Source organism: Linderina pennispora, assembly GCF_002104995.1.
Source record: "Linderina pennispora strain ATCC 12442 chromosome Unknown DL89scaffold_1, whole genome shotgun sequence".
In the NCBI taxonomy this organism is placed as follows: Eukaryota; Fungi; Kickxellomycota; class Kickxellomycetes; order Kickxellales; family Kickxellaceae; genus Linderina; species Linderina pennispora.
The window spans coordinates 1,247,078-1,271,361 of record NW_024468249.1 but is presented as its reverse complement, the minus strand read 5'-3'; the positions used below and the strand labels follow the sequence as shown (position 1 = coordinate 1,271,361).

At 50.9% G+C, this 24,284-nt stretch overlaps 10 protein-coding genes across 10 annotated transcripts; 1 reads left to right on the top strand and 9 right to left on the bottom strand.

The window, feature by feature from the left end:
• Nucleotides 1-18: 18 nt before the first annotated feature.
• Nucleotides 19-2,925, bottom strand: DL89DRAFT_253991 (ArfGap-domain-containing protein; the record flags this gene model as incomplete). The annotated part of the gene is made up of 5 exons (XM_040885236.1): nucleotides 19-1,399; nucleotides 1,443-1,517; nucleotides 1,560-2,437; nucleotides 2,578-2,606; nucleotides 2,673-2,925. The coding sequence occupies 5 exons, from the start codon at nucleotides 2,923-2,925 to the stop codon at nucleotides 19-21; spliced, it is 2,616 nt and encodes an 871-aa protein (XP_040747316.1).
• A 569-nt stretch (nucleotides 2,926-3,494) lies between these two features.
• DL89DRAFT_264069 (uncharacterized protein) lies at nucleotides 3,495-6,360 on the bottom strand. Its single transcript, XM_040886090.1, has 8 exons — nucleotides 6,278-6,360; nucleotides 5,475-6,171; nucleotides 4,564-5,343; nucleotides 4,482-4,542; nucleotides 4,378-4,460; nucleotides 4,345-4,347; nucleotides 4,301-4,323; nucleotides 3,495-4,236 (listed from the first exon to the last, which is right to left on the bottom strand). The coding sequence occupies exons 1-8, from the start codon at nucleotides 6,334-6,336 to the stop codon at nucleotides 3,864-3,866; spliced, it is 2,079 nt and encodes a 692-aa protein (XP_040747315.1). The 5' UTR covers nucleotides 6,337-6,360; the 3' UTR covers nucleotides 3,495-3,863.
• Nucleotides 6,361-6,512: 152 nt separating this feature from the next.
• Nucleotides 6,513-8,747, bottom strand: DL89DRAFT_289735 (uncharacterized protein; the record flags this gene model as incomplete). Its single annotated transcript, XM_040889994.1, has 7 exons — nucleotides 6,513-6,873; nucleotides 6,902-6,972; nucleotides 7,034-7,489; nucleotides 7,523-7,588; nucleotides 7,626-7,709; nucleotides 7,744-8,613; nucleotides 8,709-8,747. The coding sequence occupies 7 exons, from the start codon at nucleotides 8,745-8,747 to the stop codon at nucleotides 6,513-6,515; spliced, it is 1,947 nt and encodes a 648-aa protein (XP_040747314.1).
• Nucleotides 8,748-9,770: 1,023 nt separating this feature from the next.
• DL89DRAFT_264067 (uncharacterized protein) lies at nucleotides 9,771-10,124 on the bottom strand (the record flags this gene model as incomplete). The annotated part of the gene is made up of 2 exons (XM_040886089.1): nucleotides 9,771-9,983; nucleotides 10,059-10,124. Coding segments are annotated over 2 exons (279 nt in total), but the record flags the coding sequence as incomplete, so codon positions are not given.
• A 1,008-nt stretch (nucleotides 10,125-11,132) lies between these two features.
• Nucleotides 11,133-11,863, top strand: DL89DRAFT_264066 (uncharacterized protein). The gene is made up of 5 exons (XM_040886088.1): nucleotides 11,133-11,244; nucleotides 11,297-11,303; nucleotides 11,353-11,474; nucleotides 11,527-11,679; nucleotides 11,705-11,863. Exons 1-5 carry the CDS (start codon nucleotides 11,143-11,145, stop codon nucleotides 11,765-11,767), a joined length of 447 nt encoding a protein of 148 aa, XP_040747312.1. The 5' UTR covers nucleotides 11,133-11,142; the 3' UTR covers nucleotides 11,768-11,863.
• A 41-nt stretch (nucleotides 11,864-11,904) lies between these two features.
• DL89DRAFT_299885 (uncharacterized protein) lies at nucleotides 11,905-12,378 on the bottom strand (the record flags this gene model as incomplete). The annotated part of the gene is made up of 1 exon (XM_040890815.1): nucleotides 11,905-12,378. The coding sequence occupies one exon, from the start codon at nucleotides 12,376-12,378 to the stop codon at nucleotides 11,974-11,976; it is 405 nt and encodes a 134-aa protein (XP_040747311.1). The 3' UTR covers nucleotides 11,905-11,973.
• A 151-nt stretch (nucleotides 12,379-12,529) lies between these two features.
• DL89DRAFT_299884 (uncharacterized protein) lies at nucleotides 12,530-16,588 on the bottom strand (the record flags this gene model as incomplete). Its single annotated transcript, XM_040890814.1, has 6 exons — nucleotides 12,530-12,873; nucleotides 12,941-14,518; nucleotides 14,568-14,933; nucleotides 14,971-15,613; nucleotides 15,692-16,477; nucleotides 16,529-16,588. 6 exons carry the CDS (start codon nucleotides 16,586-16,588, stop codon nucleotides 12,530-12,532), a joined length of 3,777 nt encoding a protein of 1,258 aa, XP_040747310.1.
• Nucleotides 16,589-17,023: 435 nt separating this feature from the next.
• On the bottom strand, nucleotides 17,024-19,846 carry DL89DRAFT_253984 (uncharacterized protein; the record flags this gene model as incomplete). Its single annotated transcript, XM_040885235.1, has 5 exons — nucleotides 17,024-17,667; nucleotides 17,693-17,938; nucleotides 17,976-18,815; nucleotides 18,861-19,190; nucleotides 19,447-19,846. The coding sequence occupies 5 exons, from the start codon at nucleotides 19,844-19,846 to the stop codon at nucleotides 17,024-17,026; spliced, it is 2,460 nt and encodes an 819-aa protein (XP_040747309.1).
• Nucleotides 19,847-19,959: 113 nt separating this feature from the next.
• On the bottom strand, nucleotides 19,960-20,676 carry DL89DRAFT_280581 (uncharacterized protein; the record flags this gene model as incomplete). The annotated part of the gene is made up of 1 exon (XM_040889598.1): nucleotides 19,960-20,676. The coding sequence occupies one exon, from the start codon at nucleotides 20,674-20,676 to the stop codon at nucleotides 19,960-19,962; it is 717 nt and encodes a 238-aa protein (XP_040747308.1).
• A 325-nt stretch (nucleotides 20,677-21,001) lies between these two features.
• DL89DRAFT_299865 (uncharacterized protein) lies at nucleotides 21,002-23,485 on the bottom strand (the record flags this gene model as incomplete). Its single annotated transcript, XM_040890813.1, has 3 exons — nucleotides 21,002-22,042; nucleotides 22,132-22,421; nucleotides 22,507-23,485. 3 exons carry the CDS (start codon nucleotides 23,483-23,485, stop codon nucleotides 21,002-21,004), a joined length of 2,310 nt encoding a protein of 769 aa, XP_040747307.1.
• Between the last annotated feature and the right edge of the window lie 799 nt (nucleotides 23,486-24,284).

The following is a 24,284-nucleotide window of genomic DNA, read 5'->3' as shown; positions in this document are numbered from 1 at the left end:
ATTTTTTAAAGCAGCATCTTACGACGGCTCATCAAATGCAGCATCGGCGGCCATAGAGGAGTCGGCAAAGTCTGTGAACTCGGCCGACATGCGCTTGGGCGAATACGGCGGAATGGCCCAGGAGCCGATCAGCGAGTCGTCGAGATCTGGCAGCTCGCCAGCCTGCACCGAGCCCGGCGGCAGCCCCGCAGCCTTCTGGAACGCAGCGTACCGCAATGCCATCACCGCCTGGACGTCGGAGCGCTCCAGCGCTATGTCCAGCGGCAGCAGGCCGTGGGCGTCCGGCGTGTCCCACTGCGCTCCCTTGCGCACCAGATACCAGACCACCCGCGCATTGCCCGCACACACAGCCGCGTGCAGGGCAGTGCCGCCGGCGCTCTCTGCTGCGTAAGCCGAGGCGCTCACGTGGGCGCGCGCAGAGACACTGGCGCCCCACAGCATGAGCAGCTCCAGCATGCCAAAGTCGCCGTTACTTGCTGCTGCAATCAATGGCGTATTGCCGGACTCGCCGTCGTGCATGTTGGCGTCGGCGCCCTGGGCCAGCGCCTGCAGCGCCCCGGGCAGATCCTCTTTTTGCACAGCAGCGAACAGCTGGGTGTCGGGCGACTCGGCTCGGCAGACCCACACGCGGCTCGCGTACTTGGCCGAGAGGAACGGCGTGGCCTGGTCGCGCGGCGTGCGGTCGCTGGGCTTGTCTGGGTCGCCTGGCTGGCGGTCCTCGGCCTCGTAGATGGCGTTGACGGCGTGGTTGCCGAGGCGGAGCATCACATGCATCAATTCGTTCTCCCAGTGGTCCAGCTTGACCGACCGCACCTTGGACACGTGGACACCCAGGCTGCGATGGACGCCCGAGCACTCAATGCACATCAGCACGCCCAGATTGATCGCTGCCCACTCGGGCACCCGCCGCCCGCAGTCCACACACGCATTGTTGCCTGGGACCGCCCGCAATGCCGCCATGCGCACACGCGCCGCCTCGCCGTCCGAGTCGGCGCGCTGGGCGCTGGATGCGCGGCTCACGGCGAACTGAGCCGGCTGCCGGGGTGTTGGTGTGCTAGTCTTGGAGGGCGCCTGGGAGGGAGCCGCGGAGCCCTGCGGCGTATGCGCATACAGAGACGCCTCGATGGCCTGGCGCAGGCACGCAGTCCATGCGCTGAGCTCGCTGTCGCTCTCGGCCTGCAAGAGGTACGTGCGGGTGGGTGCGATCAGCTCGAAGACATTGCGGCGGTCCTGCAGGGCAGCGGGCTTGACCTGGCAGAGATGCAGGGGGATCGACTCCAAGTCGCGGCCGTCCATGCGCTGCACGTGCTCGAGCTGCCCGTCCTTGATTGCAAACCACCGGCGCTGCCACGACGCCATCAGAGAGTACTGGCTGCGCAAGGAACAGATATCCGGACATCTGGAACACCCCAGCGGCGTTGAGCGAAATCGACGCGACGGACCTGCGGCCGCGGCGCCTGGGCGGCTCTCTGGTCGGCTCAGATGCTGGCTCGCCCAGTGCCTCGACGCTGCGGACGCTGCCGAACATGTCGTCGTCCTGTTGCCCGACGCGCACATACCCGGATTCATCGCTGCCTCGGTCGGTGGTTTGCTTGGGCTTAATCACTAGCGCCTGCGACTCGTCGATCTCGAGCTCCGCCGCGCGCCTGGTCTTGGCCAGATGCTCGCCGAGCCTGCGCATGGCCGGCTCAAAGTCCTTGATGGCCGAGAATGCCTGGTGGTAGAACGCGTACTGTGCATACATCAGCGACAGAAAACCCTCGATGAACTCGATCCTCCGCACGGCCGCCAGCCGATTCAGATCTATCGCCTGTCTCTGCACTGTATTCAGGTACCGGCTCTTGGCCGCCTCCACATCGCTCTCTGCCTCGGCGTCCTTGCGGGCCATGGCGCGGGCCAGCTGTGACTCGTAGTCCGCCTGCTGCATGTCGAGTCGCCGCCGTCTTGTCTTGAGCTGCTGCACCGGCCCGTCCTCGCCCATCAGCGTTTCCAGCGGGCCCACTAGGATGTTCTGGAACTGCTCGCATTGGAGAATCCGGTTGCGTTCGATCTCCTGCGCAACCTCGCTGAACCCGCTCAGCGCCTGGTCAATCGCACTGTCCTGCATTGGCGACAGTTTCGATATGCTGCTGATGCGCTGCAGCAGCTCTGTGCTTCTGCTGCTGTACTCCGACGACACCTGCTGGAATCCCCGGCTGGCCTTGCTCAGACCCTGCACTGCTGTTTCGAGCGACGTCGCGTATTCCTCGAAAATACCCACCTTGTTGCGGAACCCCGGCGAGTCCGTCAGCCCTTCCTCGAGGTCAAGCAGCTTTGCTGCCGGTTTCTGTGCTGCCCATCCGTGAATTCTTGCGTCGCCCTCGAATGAAACTGACCGCAGATGCGAAAAATAACGGAATTGTAACAGTGTAATTCTACTTTTTGTTGAACGAGTGTTCTGGTGCAAGAGTCACTGAAGCTGAAGAAAAAACTAACGAAAACTATCTGCTAGACGGGCAGCCCGTGTGGTTTGCAAAAGTGACGTTTCAGAGAATCCTCCATTGCGATAATTAACTAATCACTCGGCTCGCCACCAACATTTCCATCTCTTGCCAAAAACGAAATACCTATATACCCTAGGTACAAAGCGCGAGCACACGCACTACTCGAACTGGGCCCGCCTCTAAACGCACCCTGTATATGGTACCATCTCAACTGTATGTACCACAAACAGTCAACACATCTAAACATGCAACAAGCCTGTTGGTTAGCGCATCTTTCATAATTCACTATATCGTTGTTTATTGCCAATGTTATATTTGGTTCCACTATAATCCGCTTGTTGCACTGAGGCTCTATGTCTATATCTACTATGTGTGACCAGACCCCGCCGAATATCTCTAGAAAGAGATGCCGCGAAGCAAATGTCGCCCGGTCACCCGGCATTCTGCCTCCGAGTCCACTGCGCAAGTTCACCAGCTGAGAATCGAGCTTTATTGTCCAGAGACACTGGCTGGCAGGTGAAAAGCAGGCTTCACATATACAGAAATGTCCGCTGGATGACTTGCTTGCAGAAATAGGAAAGCTGACTCTACTCAGTGCCATTGGCGATGCGTTGGTTGATCTCCAATAAACATTACGTACTGCCAAAGTCGTTGGATTTGACCAATTCTGCAAGCAGCCCACCCTCGTCACGTTATATGGGATACAGGTCGCATCAAGAGTGTAGAGGAAGCAATCGATGCGGATGTGGCTCCATATAAAATGGTTGATATGCCCGATATTGAGCACGAACCTACAGTAAGCAAGTTCAGACAAAAGAAACTCTACATGTATTTAAATCAGGGACATAACTGCGAATATATTGAAATGGGCAAGTACATATAGTTATGAGGTCTTAGTGAGCTGTCCACAGGTTATCAGAGACCTGGCGCACCAGCACCGCAGTTTCCATGGCATAGCTTCAAGATCTCATATTATACTGCCATTTTGCCATCTCTCATTCAATGTTGCATCACGCTTTAGTTTCTTTATTACTACTGGTTATTCAACACATCACGCTAAGGAGAGGAGGATCATATGAAGGAAACACTTCGTTTAAATACTAGCGTTGCAGTTTGTGCAACTGCACCAGCCAACATCTAAACTGCTGCAATCTTGTTACCGGTGTGATGCGCCTCATCTGGGAGCCCTCAGCGTGGCTCCCGCTGGCTCCTGATCCACAAAACACAAAGGCATCCTTTCATTTGCGATGTCGTGTTCATCCTGTCCAAGGGCACAACGATGGGTCTCTAGCGTGCAATCCCAACAAGGCAGACTCATAGTGACAGTACTACATGTGGGTACGCAAAAGAAAGTGATCTAGATTGAGAGATCGTAATTAGTTACACAGTAGCTTCAGTATTCGACGCCATCGACACAAAGCTAGTCTGCGTCACGTCGTCGTCGTCGCCGCCCAGCACGCTAACCCCCTCCAACCCACTGGTGTTCTGGGCCTCGGAGTCTCGAGCCTGCCGCGCTGCCTGCTGCAACATCTCACGCGTGGGCAAGATGGTCGTCGTGCCGTCCATATTCGTTAGCCCGCTACCCGTGTAGTCTTGGTTCTCGAGCGACATGCTGCTCTCATTCAGCTGCGAGTCCGTCGTGTTCGCATGCAGCCCGTGGTGGTCCGTGTCGTTCATATCAAGATTCGGACTGAGGATTGTTGCCGTCACATCCGAACCCATCAGCGTGTCGCTGCGGCTGGTAAACGACGCGCTGACCGGTGGCAGCCGATTGCGGCCGCCGGCGCTCGGTCCGCAGCCCCGCTGCAGTCTCAGACTGCGCCGAAGCCGGCCGATCGGGCTGCCGCGGAGCGCTGCGCACAGGCTGGGGACGGCGCGGCAGGCCGGTACGTACTGGAGAAGGCCCAAACGGATCGTCCTCACCATCGGCCATGCCGAGCGGCTGGAATCTCTCTGTATATGAGGTGGTGGGCTGAACTGCATGTGACGAAGCTATACGTGTACCGGGCTGCTGGCGCGATCCACGGTTGGCTAGCGGCGAAATATCATCGGTGTCTGCCTGCCGCATGTCCGTGCTGACCAGGCTGTGCCTTCCAAACTGCCATGTAGGACCATTTGGTACTGCGGGTCGTGCTATTGCATCCTGCGACCGCGGCCGGGTTGCTGCGTTCTGAGCCTGAGGCCGAGTCATTGCATTTTGCGACTGCGGCCGTGGCCGGCTCGATATAGCCTGCGAGGCTGGCCGTGCTGTCATGTCCTGCGATTGCGACCGTGTCAGGGCTTTGGCTGTGGTAGCCGTTGCCGCAGTAGGAGAAGTGGGTGACCCGTTCACTGAGGGCTGGCTGCCCGCTGATAATGGGGTGAGAGTAGTCCTGATCTGCGGTGGAGGCGAGATTAGCGACTCATCCGCATCAATATCTTCCATATGAACATCCTCATCGGCGCCGTCAATGTCCATAGCCTCAGCATCGCCACGCAGTCCCGGCACACCGGTACCAGTCTCATGTGCGCTCTCAGATCTAACGGCGCTCTGGGGGCTAGCATACTTTGCTGCCAGTGCCTGCATATCTATATCGTCATCGTCCTCTCCATTGTCCGATACAACTGGGACTCTTAGTTGCCTGACGCAGGAACTGGAATGACGGAACTCGATGACATCGATTTGACAGAGCTCAGTGGCAACGACTTGGCCGAGTCCGGAATACGTTCCTGTGCTGGTGACTCTCCGGATACCGATTGGGCTGCGCCATTTCGTTGGCCGCGGGCTCTCGTAGCGATGAAGCAGGGTGTTGATCTCTTCAAGCATTTCCTCTTCGTCCTCCTCGTCATCGTCATCGTCATCCTCCTCGAAGGCAACCTCCTTTGCCCGCAGAGTTGCCAGGCTGGCGCGGCGGTGCGATGCGACGAGACTGCGGCAAAGTAAAGGTCATTGTATGTGGCGGGCTGGTATCAGGCATCAGATCAGCCGTGCCAATCGACATGTTGTTCGACTTGCAACGAGTCGTATGAGCCTGCACTCCCGGGTGTTGCCCCATATCTCGGTGGGCGTCCATTGCGGTCCTGTTTCGCGTGCACCCATGCGCGCATCATTGACACAGGTGTCCGGGCGCTCGATGACGACGCACCATCCTTTCGAGGCGTGTCGCCCACCCTGCGCCGTTTCTTCGCCGATGTGCTCAGCTGGTCCGTTATACGCTTCGCTGCTCCAGTGCGTGGCGTTTGCGGTGAGGCGATCTCAGTGTCCGCGTCACTGTCTGCAGCCTCCTCATCACTATCGATAATCACCAATTGCATGGGCTTGTCTGGGAACTGTGCCGTGATCTCGCCTCTGCCCGCCTGTTCTTCGATAGCTGCACGCTGCGTTGGCCCCATATCGCCAAACCGCGTAGCGTCCTCGGCCCCCATGCTATGTGAGTAGGGCTCATCCTCTGGCGCCTGCACATTGCGCACAAACGACTCGTCGGACTGGTCTTCAGCCGATGCTACCGACATGAAGAACTGCAGCCAGGGATGCGAGGCTTCCAGAAGCTCGCTCGACAGCTTCGCCATCTGCTCAATCTTGGGCATAACGTCGCGCGCCATGGTGCGCTGGCACCTGTCAAAGTTGGCGTCAATCTCCTGCAGCGTCAATGTAATCTTTTGCTCAATCTCCTCCAGCTCCTCTTCGGGCGAGTATTGTCCGCGGTTGCTGCGCGCTGGCAATGGTGTGTGGCGGCAGCGGGGGTCGCGTGAATTCATCGTGTTTCAGCGCCTGACTCAGGGCATTCGTAAACCGTCCGCTGACCAGTCTTGACCCTGGGCTGGCCCGGCTGTCTGGCCGTGGAATTAGCGATGGGCGCGGTCGATTTGACATTAGAACTGCAACTGTAGAAGAAAGTGGTAGCCAGCGCAGAAAACTATTGAAAAATAAAAATGAAAACGCGTAGAGTGAAAAGCAATTTATAGTCAAGTTTGGGATCCGCGTGGGGGCCTAAAATTTTGTTATTGATAGCCAGCAGTCCGCAAACCCAGACTCTGGAAATGCTGGGCTCAGTAGCATTCAAGGATGTTGTTGCCCTGGTTTCGCTCGCCGGTCTCCTGCATCAACTCATCCTCGACCTGCGTGTCCAGGGCCTCCTGGTACAAGTGCTCTGTGGTAAGCCCGGCCTCAAGTCGGGCAAAGTCGATCTCGCAGAGCTTTGAATAGAACGATGCCTGGCTGCTGACGACAACCCTGCGCTTTGTCTGCTCCTTCTTCGAGGCTGACACGCCCGCAGCTTCCAAGCTGCCCTTCATTCCCGTCAAGCTGTCTAAGCACACCCTGCGCACGTACCGGGATGAGTCTCGGCACATGTCAATAAGCAGCGTTCCAGGCTGCAGCTCCTCGACGTATTGGAAGGTCAACGGAGCACTCGCTCTGGAGGAAAAGCAGCTCAGACAGCCTTGCCAGCACTCGAGCCAGCCGTACACGCACCTCGAAGTCGGGGTTATCAGCCAGCTGGTAGAGATCCTCGATAGGTTAGCGCCTGCAGCCACTCTTGGCTGGCGTCTTTTTTGCTCATGGAAAGTACCAGCTCCAGTGCAGCACGCCTGACAAACGCCTCACTGTCCCCAATTAGCGCTCGCAAATGCGCAGCATCGAGTTCATTGCAATCCACCACTGCGCGAACCACGTCTTGATCAGCATGCTCTACAATGCTGACCAATGCCTGCGCGCCCGATGCTCTAATGTACTCCTCTGGGTCTTCAAGCGCGTTGACAACGTCCTGTATCAGCCCCATATCGCCAATTACAGGCGCGACCTTGCCCCACTCAATCGTCTCTACCGCAGCATGCACGATCTCCAGCACTGTGTCCCTCGCCTCCCACTCAACATCTGCCAGCCGAGTTCGCATCGCTGAAACCAGCGCCCGAGCAAACTGTCCAAACAACACAGCCTCGAACTCTGCTTGCTCGCCGATAATCTCCAGGGCCACCATCAGCAGCGCCTTGACACCTGACGACCCAATGCTAAAGTTCGCCACCAGCTCAGGGAGCCTCATCAAGTGCACAAATCCTACGTGCTTGGCCAGCTTCAGCGACTTGACAGCCGCATCCAGTACCGTAGACAGAAGCTGCTGCGATTTCTGCACACGCTCAACTTCCAACTAGTCTTTCTAGCACTTCGAATATCGGCTGGTCAAAGAAGACTTGGCTGTAGTCACGAGCGATGCGAGCCGATTCGATTGAAACCTGGTTTAAAACAGCCTGATGGCCGGTCGCTCTCGGCAAATTCCCTGACGCACAGGCTAATCTGCTGTAGCTCTGGGTACGAATAAATACTCTCCTCAGCTACCAGAGGGAATCGTACGTTCTGTAGATCGGCGAGGATAGATACAGCTGTGTAGGCAATCGCCTTGAGCACATCAGCCGCGCTACGCCCCGAGCATTCACTCGCACCCAACCCTTTGACCATGGCCGCCAGCCCTCGCAGGGCTACTAATATATCAACCCTGGTCAGCACCTGAGCTGACCCTCTTGGCGACAGAGTGGTAAACATTTCGGCGTAGCTGCTGCCTGGATTTGTTCTGACCATGACCTCATATATATCCAGCGCCTGGTCGCGCACCAGCCTCTCCTCATCCAGTAAATATGGCCTAAGGCCGATCAGAGGAACCACCGAGCATACATAATCTCTTGCGCCCGCACCAAGCTGCAGAAGCGTACCAGCCACTGATAGGAGCGCTTTCTTTTGTGCCGAACTCTGGCGGTCAAAAGCGCGGCTAGCCAGACTACCAATCATGCTTTTCAGCCTCTCGTCGACATCGCTTGACACAGAGACCAATACTGACACGAGCTTGCATGCCTCAGCAACGATAAAGTGGCTGGCATCGAGCAGCCGACGCAGCACGTATCCCTGGTACCCAAGCGCAACTAGCAGAGACTCTGAATGTTTGTCGTGAATCTCGGCCGCCTGGCGCACAAAGTACAGACAGGCAAAGCGCACCAGCGCGTGCTGGCTGTCTGCATTCTCGATTACCCACTGGATGATATTCGAGTGCTCCACGTTGAGCGTATTCCATGTTTCTGCTGCTGTTGCTGCTAGCAACTCGAATGACGTCACCCATGAACCTGATGGCGACGGACGACACTCGGTAATCGCTGTCGGGTCCTAGACACGAGCAGACAATGCTATAAATATCCCAGTCAGTCAGACAGGCTATGGCATCGGGACGACTCGAGGAAGAGGCGCATGTATGAGAGGACCTTTTCGTGCCTGGTGTCATCGACAATCTGATCAGACATGCGTGGCAACTGCTTGAGAACACCTTGCATGACCTTGCGCGAGATTGTGGTATTTGGACATGGCCGGTATATTTTTAGTAGACTGAGAATGAAAGAAGAGCGGGTTCAGAATGAGGCAATCTCAACCGGAGCACTCGTAGCATAGTTTGAGAAAATGCCTTTGTGGCATTGTTTACAAGTATGGTTGCTTTGTCATTATTCCAGACATTTGGGCTTGGGCTTGTACTTGTACTCGACATGTGCATGCCGGGCATAATGCTTTCTTGCGCTTGCAAGTAGTGCAGAGGTGTGTAGATACTCCTCCAAGTCAGTGGAGGGGAAAACTGCTGATATTGGACAATACTGCTGGCTAATGTATGTGGCATGTTGCTACCTATGTGAGAGGATTCATATTCATCAACCGGTCAGCAATGGTGTGCTACAACCACATGAGGAGAACCAGCTCACTCGCACAGGAATCTTACGAAAAGTACCATGTAGGAACCTGTTTAGTGGATGCGTTGGGAACCCTATCAAGGCTCACTTAGATGCACACCAGAGCTCCTAGCCTGGTAGCAAGCCCTTGAGGCTGCTGAGTAGTTTATTGATGTTAGCTAGCGTGTAACAGATGTTTTAAGCGAAAATAAGGCTCGGCGATGAAGAGAAGGGAAGAGAGGAGAAGAGCACCATTTGCTTACCAGAGTTTGGCTGTCACAAAAGCGCGTGCAAAAGCCTATTTTGAAAACAATGGGTACATCTCGCTGGCTTGCTCACAGCTGCTTGTAGGTGGCGCCCTCGAGTGGTTCAAATTTGCCAACCTCAACGCGCTCCACGGTTCTGTATGGATTATCGACAAACTCCAAGCCAAACTTGGACTCGAGTGTCTTTTTGATCTCATCAACATCCTTGTATGATGCGCCCACCAGTGTCTTCATCATTTCAGCAAACTCGGAGCGTTTGCCCTCAATCTCCTTGATGTTCTCGACGTGCCTAGGCCTTGCTCTCCTCAAGCGCCTTCTCTTGCGCGTCCAGGCCCGCCTTCACCGCCCCTTCGTTTAGCTCTTCGTAGTAGTGCTTGGGCACCTCTACAGTGCTGGTTGGCAAGGCCACAAACACATCCGACATCATCGAGTGATTCTGCTGGTACCGCTTCAGTGAGATTTTGAATGGCTGGAATTGGTCCAGCTCGTCTCCTGAGTCCTCGTCCTGCGGCACACTGCCTGGGGCTTTCGTGTGCCTTCGGCTTGCGCTTACGCCCTGCGTGTCCCTGGATCAGTGCTGGGTGGCAGCTGCTTGTCCAGGGATGCTAATAGCCGGGTTTGCCGCAAAAACCTGCTGCTGAGGCACCATCCCTGGCCGCATTTGCTGCTGCTGCTGCTGCTGCTGCTGGAGCAGCATTTGCTTGTTGGATTTGAACCTTGCTGCTGCTGTTGTTGGGGAGTTAAAGCGCCTGCCCGGAACACGTCCGTTCGCCATGAGCATTTGCTGTTGCTGCTGTGGAGTCATACCAGACCGGAACATGATATTGGGCCGCTGCGGTGACGGGCTGCCCACGGACATGTGTTGTTGGCCAGGACGCGCTACGAACTGTCGGCTTTGGTGTGAACTGAATTGGTGTCTGCTGTCCGCTACTCATTGTAAATTAAAAAGGTACTGTGAAGTACAATTGAAGCTGCAAAGGGAGAATTTACCGAAACGCGACCAGGCTTGCTGAGCGTGCGACTGGCCAATAGGACCAGTAGTTGTGGGTCCTCTTTGTTGATCACAATCATCGATCACCGCTTAGGGTTGGCATAGCTTGCTGAAGCTAGTATCCCCCCTATCAAGGTGGCACAGATCTGTGCATGCGGTGATACAATACTAACTGCGTTTCTTCGTGGACAGCGCCACTGCAATTAGGGAGCGGCAGCAGCAAGAGCCGCTAAGGCAGCTGAGCATAGCATGTATTTCGCTTTGTTCCTCCTTGTTTATCTCATCCACAACACAATTTGAAAACATAGCCTCAACTAGTACCATGACACTGAGTCAACCAGACAGAGAACCCCCGGAAATGCCAATGGAGCAACATGACAGTCCGCTGTGGAGCTCACTTGTCAAAGCGTGGCCACGTAAACAGTTGGTGATAGCAGGCCGCTACATCTCTACTACGAAATATTTGGAACAGGCACAAAGAAGGCTGTGTTCATTCATGGCTTGAGCGCCGACCGGCAGATGTGGGAGAACCTGATCGAAGAATTCCTAGACATAGGCGACTACCAGTGCCTTGTCTATGACCAGCGCAGCAATGGATTTTCCGATAAAGGCGATATAATCTTCAACATCACAACGAAGCTGTTTGCAGCCGACCTGATGTCGCTTCCTGACAGCAGTCGGATGGGACAGAGGCGTCAATGTTGTGGGTGCTAGCATGGGTGGGATGGTTGCTCTGGAATTTGCCTGCAGCTATCCTCAGATGGTTAATACACTGACCTTGGCAGTAACAAATGCCGGCTTAACTGTGCCACCACTGCGCGGAATGGTTTGATATGCTCAGGTGCACCTTTGCCAGTAGCCTTATTTCTCGTCACAAGCTCACATGTGGAATGATCTTCCCTGAATCCTTTTTTGAGGTCGCCATCACCTGAAGGCAGCAACTGCAAAACCATGTTGGATTTTTGTGTCCAACGGTATATTCGTTGGGAAATGTATACGCACCCAATATCGTTCCTGCCGTTTTTGAGCCAGGTTGGCGCTGTTATCCGCCATCATGTTTCATCAACACGACTTGAGACTTTGGGCAAGACCGCTCCCCAACAAGCAGATTCTCATTATCACAGGTGATCAGGACCACCTTGTGCGTATAAGTAACTCATTCTACATTGCCAAGAAGGTCGGCCACAAAAACGTACGTTTCGAGCAGATAGAGCACGCTGGTCATGGCGTTATGACCCAATATCCAGAGCGGGTTTCCCAGGTGTATTAACACCATGATTGGTGAGGTTACAAAGAACCGATTACCCACCGTGGGCATCATTAATAACGTCAAAGAGAAGGCAGACTAGTTCAACCAGCTTGATAAGTGGATGTCTTTGCTTTGTGGCCACTGCATAATCTGGATCAACCAACCGTCTACTGCTAACTAGTTCTCTCGCATAAAACGCAATCATCCAACTGGACCTCATGTTTATTACTACACTGATTTATTGCTCTATGTAAACTTGGTAAATGAAAACTAGATGGAAGGCGCACAGAACTCTGTTAAGCGGTATTAGAAGTGGTACGTTTTGGTTTTTGAGTCAAATATAGCCCTTGCACTAGAGTCCAGGAACACTGCTGTCTCTTGATCTGGCGTGAATGGTGCTGCATCCTTTGTCTGTAAATATGGGTGGTTTCCAAGAAGTGCTCCCTGCCAGTAGCGGGTCGATCTCTTCATGCGCTCATCGACTTTGGCCCTGTACTCATCCAGCTCATCCTTTGATAGTGCTGCGAATAGGTAGTCTGGATGAACGATAAGTCCTGCTCCGTTTGACTGGCTGAAACCAAACGATGTGAAAAGTGCGGCCTTAACAGTTGGCACATGGATAGTCTTGCTTGGATAGACAAGATACTCGAACTGCTCAAAATCTTTATCAATATTGTCAGCATTTCTATTTCCTGGAATCAGCCCCGTCATCATCGACTGCAAAATCCCATGCATAGAGCAAGTTGCAGATGCGCCTTTCATATGGCCAAGAATCCATTTCTGGCACACTACAGGAATAGGAAGACCAGGCGTTCGTCCAATTTGCTTCAAAAGTGTGTTGACAATGTTTGATTCATTCTTATCATTCAGCTCCTGTGGACGTCCCATGGAATGACGATAGCCCAATATCATCTGCATCAAGACCCCATGTTGCAAGCGCCGCATGCAGAGGTGATATTGATTTGCCCATTTTGTAAAAGTCGTTGCCCCATGCTGATTTCATCCTGTTTTTCATCTTATCAACCATATGACAGCCAGCCAAAGTATCAAGTGCTGCTAATTGCTGATCGCGCATCTGCCTCCGGAAATTAATGTCAAGCAACTGATGGTCTGAAGGAGTAGGGTTTCCCCTCCCTATCGACAGTATTCCTTGGCCTGGAGCTGTATTATTGCGCGTTGACTTGTCTGTAGCAGTTGCAGACATGGCTAAAATGCCATAAATGGGTGCCCCGATTTTAAGTGCAGCAGATGCCTGACATTAGAATGGAAATACCTGAGCCATAGCCCTCGGTGAATCCACATCTGGTAGATGTGCATGGTCTCGATATTTCCTGTGGGACTCTCCCCTTTCTTAGCTCATTACTGGCACTTGCTGTGGCGCTCATCACATTGAACTCATATGCAGTATCATTTGCAAACCCTTCTCCAGCGCCAGCGATCATGACATCTGCTTTACCCAGAATGATCGATTCAGCAGCAAGATCTAGTGCAATGGCTGAAGTGGCACATGCGCCTACTGTCGGCTTTAATGGACCAGATGCTGAGAATAAAAGCCTATTGAGCCATGCGCTGATATTGTTGATAGTGCTTTCGATAAACACATCGGAGCTTACACCTTTATCCAGATATCTGTTGCGTATCATATTGACATTGCTCTGTGTACCTCCATAGCAAGAGCCAACAGCATGCCCAACTTTCGAAACATGGAAATATTGATAGAGCTCATAAGGATCAGTTATCCCTGATCTAAGGAGGGCCTCCATCGCAGCAATAAGCATGTAATGGTTTACTCTATCCATATTCTGTGCAAGGTCTTTGGGTATTCCAAGTCGAGTTGAATCCCACCCAGTTGGTAATTGTGAAGCAACTGCAGGACCATATTCAGTTGCCTTTGGCACATGGACCACAGCACCTTTAAGGAATCTGACAGACCACGTTCCATCAGGGTTTTCCCATGTGTCAACTTTCTCACCATTAGCCCGCCTGAAATGGGCTGCTTCCTCGGCGCTGGTCTCAAATGGAGGCATGTCCTGATCGATCTGAAGCTCACGCATGAATGACTTCATATCAACCGCATCCTCACCCCAAACTTCTGGCTCAACAACACGAATTCCAGTGTGCTCCAAGATATACGGCTCGTATTTAGCCTTAACATCCCTGTCATGCACTGGTTCCTGTGTCTTTGTATCAACCCACCCAATGTAGTGGCCCCTTGTTCCTGGATGATCGCCACTGAATCTCTTGATCAGTCCCATCATCCATGCCAACTCAATGCAGCCTTCCATCGAGAACACACCATGCGCCTCTTGTTCCCAGCGTAAGGCTGCATTTCCAAATGCCCCAACTTCTCCAAAACCTGTCACAACAACAATCTTATCCAAGTCAACCATGCCTTCCAGATATCTTAGGTGATCGAGCTGCTTGTATGATTTTATGGATAGGGAGTCAATCCGGTGCTGGGCCCGAGGGATCGTTTTGTTTGCATGCGTCATATATATAGGGCTATCTTTTTGTTCGATTGAAATGGCAGTACATACATCGTAGTGCATACGTCTCATTATACTGGCATCTGCCATTCGTATTAAACGCCGATCCAGTAACGTATTCCTAAAGCTGTCAATAGACATCATCCCTCCATTAAAGTTCCCAATTAAAGGATAATCATGAGCGATATCCTCCATTTGCTGGGACAGGAGGCAAAGTATGTTGAACGACATCTCCTCATGAGAGAATGTACAGATACCCATCTCCTCTATGCATGCAAATATGTTCGCTTCATCAGATGACATGTATGTGCTACGGGTGCATCCGATCTCGCCGCCAGTGATTGAAATATACTCTGACCATGACACTGTGTGCCAGTGGTTGTACAGTGTATGTAAAGCTGCCTTTCGTTTCACCATACATTCCATCACTGCCCATTAGCCATTGGTTAGTCGAGTGTGGCAAAACAAGTAGTGATGTGTGCAGTGTGTTCCCAGACTTTACCTTAGCCGCCTTAATCTGGCCAATCATCTGTAAAAGATTGGTCAGGAGGGTGCGAGTTGTCAGCTCAGAGTAAGAATCGATATTCTCTGCATCCATGCCACATTCTGGGAACACGGCGAGTGGGGCAATATAGTCCAGATCCCAGCCAAGGCCATCACTATCATAAATATACTGGATGAGGGCCTCTACATCACATGAAGACGCCTGGTTGAATGGGACAAGGACTAGCTGGGATCCACGAGAACCAAACTTTCGGTACATCTCTTCGAAGAATCGGACTGACTCAAGGGAAGAGTTGGACATTGTGGTAATAACCTTTGCACCAGCCGGAAAGCAAACCCTCGACCAGACCCAACCCAATGGATCCCATTCCACATCCAGTAACTAATGCACACTTGCCCTCAAACGAAATACCATTTATCGCTGCCTCCTCCATAGACTTGAAGTATTCTTCAGAATTAGCCTTGCTGTATGGCCAGGTGTTCCCAGTCTGCTGCTCATACATATGCAGTAGAGGCAATCCGTCATTGCTAGTCCGCTTCATATTTTGGACATAGTCATATATTGAATGCTCACCCTCTCTGGGAATCTCAGAGCCAACAATATCACCCTTTGAAGTAACTTCAGCATATGGTCGCATTGGAGTAGAGAGCTCTTTATAGACTGGGGCAGAGTTTTCTGACTCCTTACATTCTGCATAGATGGTCTCAGCTTGCTCTAGTGCGCGATGTGCGAGCAGGCCATCAGCGGTCTGGAGAGTCGAAATGAGTGCTTGCAACATCAAAAGCAGTCCAGGATTGGAGCGGTTCTTGAGCATATGAATACGTTTCATGTATGTACCCCGGTCCATACTTGGCTCCTCTCCGCTCAGGATGCCAGAAATCCATTCAAACGTATCCTGGCGGGCCCAGTTCCAGTATGAGTCATAGTGGCGGGCTTTGTTTGCATCAAACATCATCTTGGTCCTTTCGATAAATATTCAGCCAACCTCTTGTTTAATTTTATCGAGGTCCGACTTGAGAGTTGCCAACTTTACCTGGTACTTTTCAGCTGACCTAGCACCCTGACGCATATCGAGTCCTGCATATCTGGCGAGCGTCTCTACTTGCTCAAGGATGAGATTCTTTTGATTCCTCTGAGCCCTGTCGAATTCAGCACTATTGATAACAATTGAACCGGCGCTCATACCATTATTGTCACTATTTTTTGCTGTAGCTGTCAATGGTAGCCCCACATGTCTAGCATATATCTGGACTGCCGAATCCAGCCAGATTTTAGCTGCATCCTCATCTGCAAGTCGACTTGAGGGCTCCATAGTAGCTGATAAGGATAGAACGGCCTCCTGTCTACGAGGACCCAACCCGTATTTATCCATCAAATAAGAACGAGCAACTGACAGCGTGAATCTGCTCGGGAATTTGCTAGTTAGCAAATTAATGACAAGCAACTGCGAATACTTGCCAAGAGAATCCATAGTGCTTCCGAGTTTTATGGCGAGCTCCTCCAAGGACCACTCCTCTGCGTAGTCAGGCATTCGCTTGCTGAATTCCTTTTGAAGTGCGCCAACAAGTTCATTCTGAACTATTGACTTTCCTGCAACTAACCCTTTGATTGACATTCCAGGATTGATTTCGAATATGGATTTAGCGAGTTTGTGAGAGACTATTGTTCTTAGAATGTCAATAGTTGGAATAGGCACATCATTATCAGTTGATATTGTAGTTGGAGTAATGGGCAGTGGAGATGGCTGTTCCTCCAGAGCAGGAATTCCGGGACTGGATAGTTTTTCTGGAATGTTTGGTATACCATTTGTGGTCCTGGGCTGACGTTAGCAACAATGCGTCAGTAGACACAGCAGGCTTTCCCTCCAGACCTGCACTGTAGTACACATCATCCTTATCTCTTCTTGCATGTAGAATAGCAACTTCCCCATATAGCCAGGTTTTCGGTTTCCAAAGTCTGAGATGCCATACGACACAGTATTGGACTTGGGCCAATCTCAACCAGCCGCTTCACAGAACAAATTCTGAATATTGTGTCTTGGGTATCAATCCATTTTACTGTCGAAGCAAACTGGAATGATAAGAGCTCAATCAGGAGCGTGCGTGCTAGTGATATTCTGGTACTTGTGGAATTATGGCTGACTGCACTCCAACAGTTGATGACATCCTCAATTACCGGTGAGCGGGTGATGGCATGGACATGTCTGAAATAGTTTTCTGTAATCTCAAATGGCTGGCCAGACAAGTTAGGAATATATCTTCCACAGAGTGACGTATGTAGCCTACGGACGTGTGGAATCCTTTGGTCAAGCAAGCTACGGAATGTGTCAACACTTGTCAGCAATTGGCTAGAGTGTGAGGGAACATCAACGCCAGGGATACGGGTAGTTCATTCTACTATCTTCCTGTAGCTGCATATCTGGAGTTGCAGAGAGTATACCGTCTATTATATCCTGAAGGATGTTTCCCTCTTCCAGCTCTGCTGATGACAAACTCCTTTTGGATAGCTCATGCGCAATAAGGCACATGTCATTTAAACTCTCAACATGCCCTGTGACAACGTATTGCTGCCCTTGGACATTGTAGTTGATAACTTCTAGGAGCTGCTGCTTCCGCTCACGAATACAGTCAACAATTCGGAGCAGGTGCAGCTCGCTGAAGCCAGGTAGAACACGCTGAGGATTGATAGATGCCATCGCATACTGGGAGCGACCATTGGTATCGCGATCTACTGAAGCATGGAGCAAAAGCCCACGATAGAGGGCAATATCGACCGCATCCTCGACAGAGACAATCTCAGCAATTGCTGCGAGTGACCCAAACTCACCAAGCGAATGGCCAGCGAAAATAGCATCGTCCTGGATAAGACCATGAGCACGCATGTCTGCAGCCTGAGCTAGCGACATCACCGTCTGGATCGGCTGTGTGAACAGTGTCGCATTGAGCAGGCCATTTGAACACCGGTGCGTGTATGATTTCGATGACCGAGTGATCTCCGGAATCAGCTGCTCTATCTTGCCGTCATACTCACGTACCAAAGAGAGGTAGTGTGTACGAATTGGTGATGCCTTTCTTGCCACCAGATTTAACCAAGTACTCTCTCGGATTTTCTTGGACAATTTTCAGAAGAGAAACTCCATACTTCTTCAACATGTGTCTATCAGCTCGGTCCCACACATCTCTGGCAGCTGTGGATGACATGTAGAGGTCCATCCCCATGCCAACAAACTGCGACCCCTGGCCAGTAAACACATATGCGGTCTTTGCCTGGGCAACCTCTGCTGTGAGTGTCAGCACTGTTTCCCCATTCTGGTTTACAGTCTTGCCATTGATAATCATGTATCCAGTTGTTCATCCCTGCGTGAACTAGCTCTACCCGAAGTTTGTCGTTTGGATAGACATTTCCAACAAACTGGACACTGTATGAGCGCATGCGCCGAGGGTCGCTATCTGCAACAACACGCTCAACAACAGCGCGAGATGCGGCTGATGTCCACATTCTGTGACAAGTCATTTCCGATTCCCCAGTATATGCTGCAACATACGGGTTTGTGTGCGCCATGCTCTGATCGCCAGAGGCATGCGCAAACTCCCAATTTACTGATGGTGCTTTAAAGGACAAACCACCTGAAATTCCATTCTGCAATACCAGTGTACTGTCATACTCAAAATTCACTGTGCTCGCATCGCTCAGCTGGCTTTCATTCAAAAACTGGATGACATAGTTGTCATAAGCATCATTATTCTCGTAATACACATCAGCAATATGCTCATATTCTCCGGATGGTAGCAAGCGATACACAGGTCCGGCTGTTTTGATTTTGGAGTAGATCTCATTGGATTTGAACTGGTAGTGCGAATGGAGCCTGAACTCCAGAACATCTCCACGCATAATGCTGAGAGGCTCAGAGCCATCTTTGAATATAAACCACTCTTTAGCACCAAGCGCTGTAGCATCCTCATCTGATTCGGTTTGCATGCGTCGCACAGGTTCATCCATTGATCGGAACATTTGGTTGTATGCTGCATATTGGCCGCGTATGACAAGAACATCCTCACATATAGCAATGAGGTTTCCTTTGCGGTAAAATCTCGAAGTGAAGGATATTTTCTGGCCACTCTCAATGTTTTCAAGTGCAGTGAGTGATACCTGATAGTCTATGGTATTCTCCAACATGAAGTAGCGAAGCATCTGCTACATACTTGTACTATGGCTCAAGTGGATGATCCCAAGGAGACCTCTATGCAGAGGGGGAGTGGTCAAGATAGATGTCAATTGGCTAATTCCGATGCCGAAGAATATGTCCATTGGGGCCAGCTGTGACTCGTCGGCAGCCATTTTGTAATACTTTGACGTGATGTGAGTACTAGAACAGTACTTCTGAACAAGCTCCTGGCTGATGGTGAATGACTTGAGCGCATCAGCCGAGAAGTGCTGTTCTATACCAACAGAGTTTATATCGCCAGAGCCAACTGCATGGCCGTGTACACGCAAATAAGCATTGCGGTATGATAAATCCCGACCTTCAATATCTTCCAGTAACAAGTAGGTCCAGGTTTGGATGGCGTGTAGATGTACGGGAACCGAATCTCAAATTGCTCCTCGCCAATCCGATGGTAAATATTCACCTGAATATTCTTCTCGCCATCGAATTGTATGCGAATGTCCTAATAGCCCAGCTGGTCCATAGGATATCAAGCTTGACCGGCCTATCGCCATCAGATGACACTTCTGCTGATCTGCCTAGCCATTGGTCGCAGAACCTGCCTTATTGGATTTGCAGCGTACAGTGATTTGCGAAACCACCACTGGCGATGTGAGAAGTGCACGAAGCCAGCTCTGAGCTAGGACCTGCCAGTGCCTCCAGCCATACATCAGGATTCGGAAGCAGTGCTGCATCAGTCGGGAGCCTGTATGTGCGGCTTGATTCATCAACAGCCACTGCAACTGAGGTAGGGAGCGATACTGGAGAGGGCTCTGGTGCAAGATACTCGACAGTACAGATTGGGGATGGATCCTTATTGGATTCACGCTTGTTAAGATTCTCCATTAGCCTGGTGTAAACACGGTCGAGTATATCTTTGACTGGCTCGTTGACTGTGGTGGCATATTTTGTGTCAGAATTTATAATTCTCTGATTTTCTACAATTTTTCCTTCCTCATCGGATCCATGTGTCATCACAGCCATGACTCCGATCCTCCTTTGGGATCTCTCTCTTCTCCACTCTCGATTTCTTTCTTATAACTACTTTCTCTTTTATTCGTAGTTCTTTCTTTTTCTGGCTGCTTACAGCCCATTCATTATACAATACAATAATTGTCTGGCTGACTCAGCCCAAACCACTCGCTGAAACTCGTGACCTTCCAACATTTTGCAGATACAGAATCCAAGGAAATAATTGTGCGCTGGACATCTCTATCAACGACTGAATCTAAATCTTCATACTGCGAATATATGTCCTTCATCATCCAGACATGCAAGTCAGCGTCAAGGATAGGAACGAAGGGGACTGGCTTGGTCCCAGAGCGCTTGCAAAGCCAGACCAGATACTGAACATCCTCAAGCGCAATAAGGGTGCGGCTTATCTCTGGATACGTCTCATCCAACAAATGAACGACTTCAATTGGATCCAAAAGTTGCGAGGTCCATTGAAATGCCCGGGCGAGATCTGATCCAGATACTCGGTCCTCCATCCTCAAAATGAATTCCCCAAACAGCCTTCCATACGACACATCCAACCACCTGGACTTGTCTGCATTGTACATGAGCTCCACGAGTCGGTTGAGTACTTCCAGGTACGTCATCTCCTCCAGATCGACCACTCGACTGTCAGACTTCTTGCCAAACCATGGCCGCGTAAAGTCTTCGTTGAGCCGCTTTATGATATGGTCCTTGTTTGCTATGATTATCGGCATCTGGCTAGCTACCGGTTTTGAGAATATCATGTCGTTCAGCTCTCTGAGAGCCAGTGCAGCTCGAGTGGCCAGAAGATGGACATGTTCTCCAAAATCCGACATAATTGTTATCACTCCGCCAGCACTGCTAGTACATAATGCCCTCCGCTCACTTTATTCAGTGCCAGTGGCTGCTGCAATGAGCCCCTTTGCTTCCAAGGACGCCCCACTCTCTTTTGCGGCCAAAACACATGACTCAAGCAATACCCCGTCAACAGGCATGGGTGCATGTTCAAACTGGACACTCCACTGGCCGGAGAGATATGGCAGAATGCCGTCGCCATCGCCAAATCCTGACCCAACAACCAGGATGGTATTTGGCAGAGATCTGATTTTACTGTAGGTTTCCAAAATTGGCTCGTGGAACTCCTCACATGAATGGTGACCACTACCACGACCGCCAGTCCACTGGAATAATGACAGGGAAGTCTGGGTTTGCCCTGGCGATCGCAAGTGTCTGGAGAATTGTAGCGACTGACCTGGGCTTGAACGCAACATGGCGTATTCCCGCGTCACGCAACTCTGCGATTATGCCGTTAGCAACGTCAACCGAGGGAACACTGGCGCCAATACAGAGCCCTGTGATTGGCACTCCTTCCCGCCGCATACGCAGAATACTAGGATACTGGAATGTCCACTGCTTCTTGTTCATGTAGACTGTGTTGACGGCGAATCCACTACCTGGTTCAAGGAGGTTGACCAAATTCTCAACCCTTTTTCTGAACCCCGCTTCAGTGTAGATTCCACTACCAGCAAGCTCGACATGGTACCCAGCATTGCTGATAGCTGCGACAAAGTGCTCGTTGGACATAGTCGGGATCATTCCTGCAACCATCACTGGTGGAAGTCCAAGAGTGAGTGACATGCGGGTGCGAATATGAAGCTGACCCTCATGCGCGGTTTGAACAAGGCGTGGACCGAACGCACTCTGCCAGTTTGGCGCTGAGAAGACATCGGAAATATTCTGCTTGAACAAATCAGCCTTGGATCCCATGCGTGACTGGGTGTCAGAAATAAGTGCACTGGTGCTGATAACAGTTTTTCCGTAGCCATCCAAGATGTCCCTAGTGTATTTCCCAAAAGCACTGAACCTGCCAGGACTGAAGTCGACGATGTGTGTGGCATCGGTGCTGTTGACAGCTGCAGGCCAGTTGACATGATAGAGAAACACACTGCCAATCAAGTACTTAGTAAGGTCTACTTCATCACGAAGATCGTGACCATCCATACCAGCGTTTACTCGAATACGAAGAGTGTCAGCGTTGAGGACCCACCCCTTTGCGGTGACAACCTCATACACCTTCGGCACAACATCTGCCATTATAGCGCAGTGAGTTGGAAGCGTCATGTTGAGCGGAAGAACGATTGCAGCTGGTTTGCGTAGGGAAAATTGAACGCGCGACTGATCCTCTGTCGGCAGGGCAGTGTGCTTTCTAAGGTAGTTGGTAAAACTGCGATAGAATTCGGTTTGCCAGAAACGACAATGTTCGAGCGACCGTTAATTAAGGCCAGGCTAACTTTCGAATCCTCGACCATGCAGTTTGCATTAAACGCAGCAACGAATGGCTCCAACATATCCTTGGTCAGACCACGAATAGAGATCATCGGCACGGACAAGTTGCCAGTGGGTAACGAACATTCTGATTTGTCCCCATATGAGGCATCTGGTGAAAAATTCAGTTGGCCAATAACTGCTATCGCAAGGGAAATACTGAGCATACGTTCAGTAACAGCATAGAATGATGCCTCGTCAGTCACAGAAGCAAAGGCAGCAGCCATGGTTAGACCCTGGCTGTGTCCGATTGCAACTACAGATGTAGAAATGAGCCGTTAGTAATGATGAAACTCAATAAATGACACCCGCTAGCGTCAATGATGAATGCCTGTTCTTACCATTAAAGCGTGAGACAAGGTCGCCAGGGCTCATATTGAGCGTCTTGTACAAGACAACCACATGCATAGCCTGAATTAGTCCTAGCATGGGGGAAATAACTGGTGCAGTCAGCAAATACCTGGCGCCAGGCACTGTATCGGGAGAAGCAAGCCAGCCAGCAATATCCAGGGGGCATGAATAGGCCTTTGCAAACATTGGGTCGGAAGATACGCGCTTGAGGAAGCCAGACATATGGGCAACAAAATCTGATAGTAGCGGGCCGTATACATCGAGAAGCCATGCTGCTTCGTCAAGATAGCTGTTGGCACCGCCAATGCTACCAAACATGGCAGCAAGCCTGGTGTTAGAGTCAGAAAAGATGGCAGGAGCAGGGACCTCGGGCACCAACTGACGCACCTCAAGGATGTTCCAGACCGAGTAATACCCTTTCAGGACAGTGCCCGCTTGCTCAGCAGATAGATTCAGCCGCTGGACAACCACATGGATGTTCTCATCGGCACAGAATCCTTGGTGGATGTGAAGGAACACGGCAACAGCCACATCGGGATTGCGGGGGCTACAGTACTCCAAAAAGAGCGCGATAAGTTCAATTTCTGTGGAGACAGCAGGAGGGCTGCCATCCAGAAAAGACGTAGCGAGCCTCTTGGCAATAGAGAAATTGTCGCCAGGAATAGGAATATTTGTTGATACTCCGCCAGATGCGAGCGCAATCATGCAGGGAAAGAGATCCATTCTGCAGGAAATGCTTGAAAGTGTGTTCAGTAAGAGCTGGTTCTTGGGTGGTTGAAATGCGCAATATTTGCAATGCAAATGAGAAAATTGACCAACATCAACTGCCAAATGAGCGCACATATAAATGGCTCGCAGTATTTGCAATTGCTGATTATAAATTTGCATGGTATCCGCCTGACAAAGTGCTTCGCTTGGAATTCTGGGTATGCAGCATTTTCCACATAGGCTGATGTTAATTCTCTGCATGCTATTGTGCCAAAAAGTCCCTTGCAGAACCGCTGCATCCAATATAGCGATGCTAGATATTCTTTCAGACACTACATAATGTGATGAGGCGTGCTAGGTATTGATTGAGTAATGCAGCTGTATAGTCATAAAGGCATTCTTATTCATCAATGCTAGTGGCAGAAAGGAGTTATTGTCATTCGGCTCTTTATAGAATTTCACCTTTTATACGGAGTGTATATCAACTGGATACATATTGCGTGTGGAAAACAATACTAGAGGAGAATATGTGCAACCTGAAGATGGTGGTTGGAATGCCGCCACACAGTATATACCCCATTGAATATAATCGGCAAGCGGCGTGTCTCAGTAGCACTGTCTAGTGCATGGGTGGCACATTTGGAATATATCAACGTTAGCAACATAGCTGTTCACTCAGCTATACACATAATATAGGACCAATGATGAATGCCTCTGTCCGGAAATGCCCATACATTTTTGTATTTGGCCAGTGTGATATTAAAATTCCCCTGATTCAGCACTGCCTCATGCAAACATACCGGGCCAGTAAATATGCCTTTTGTCTAGCATCGATAGCCATATGAAGTTAGCGCGATTTGCAAGGATCACGAAATTTAATAATTAACCTGAAGGTTGCAGCTACCACCTATATGCCTTTTCCTTTATGACATTCCAGATTCAAATTTTGTATCATGCACTGTATTGACAGATCACCGCTACTCATAAACCACATGGAATAAAGACTGTGCTTGGCAGCTGTCCAGGTAGGAGATATGTGGAACCAGAATCCCTCCTTTTA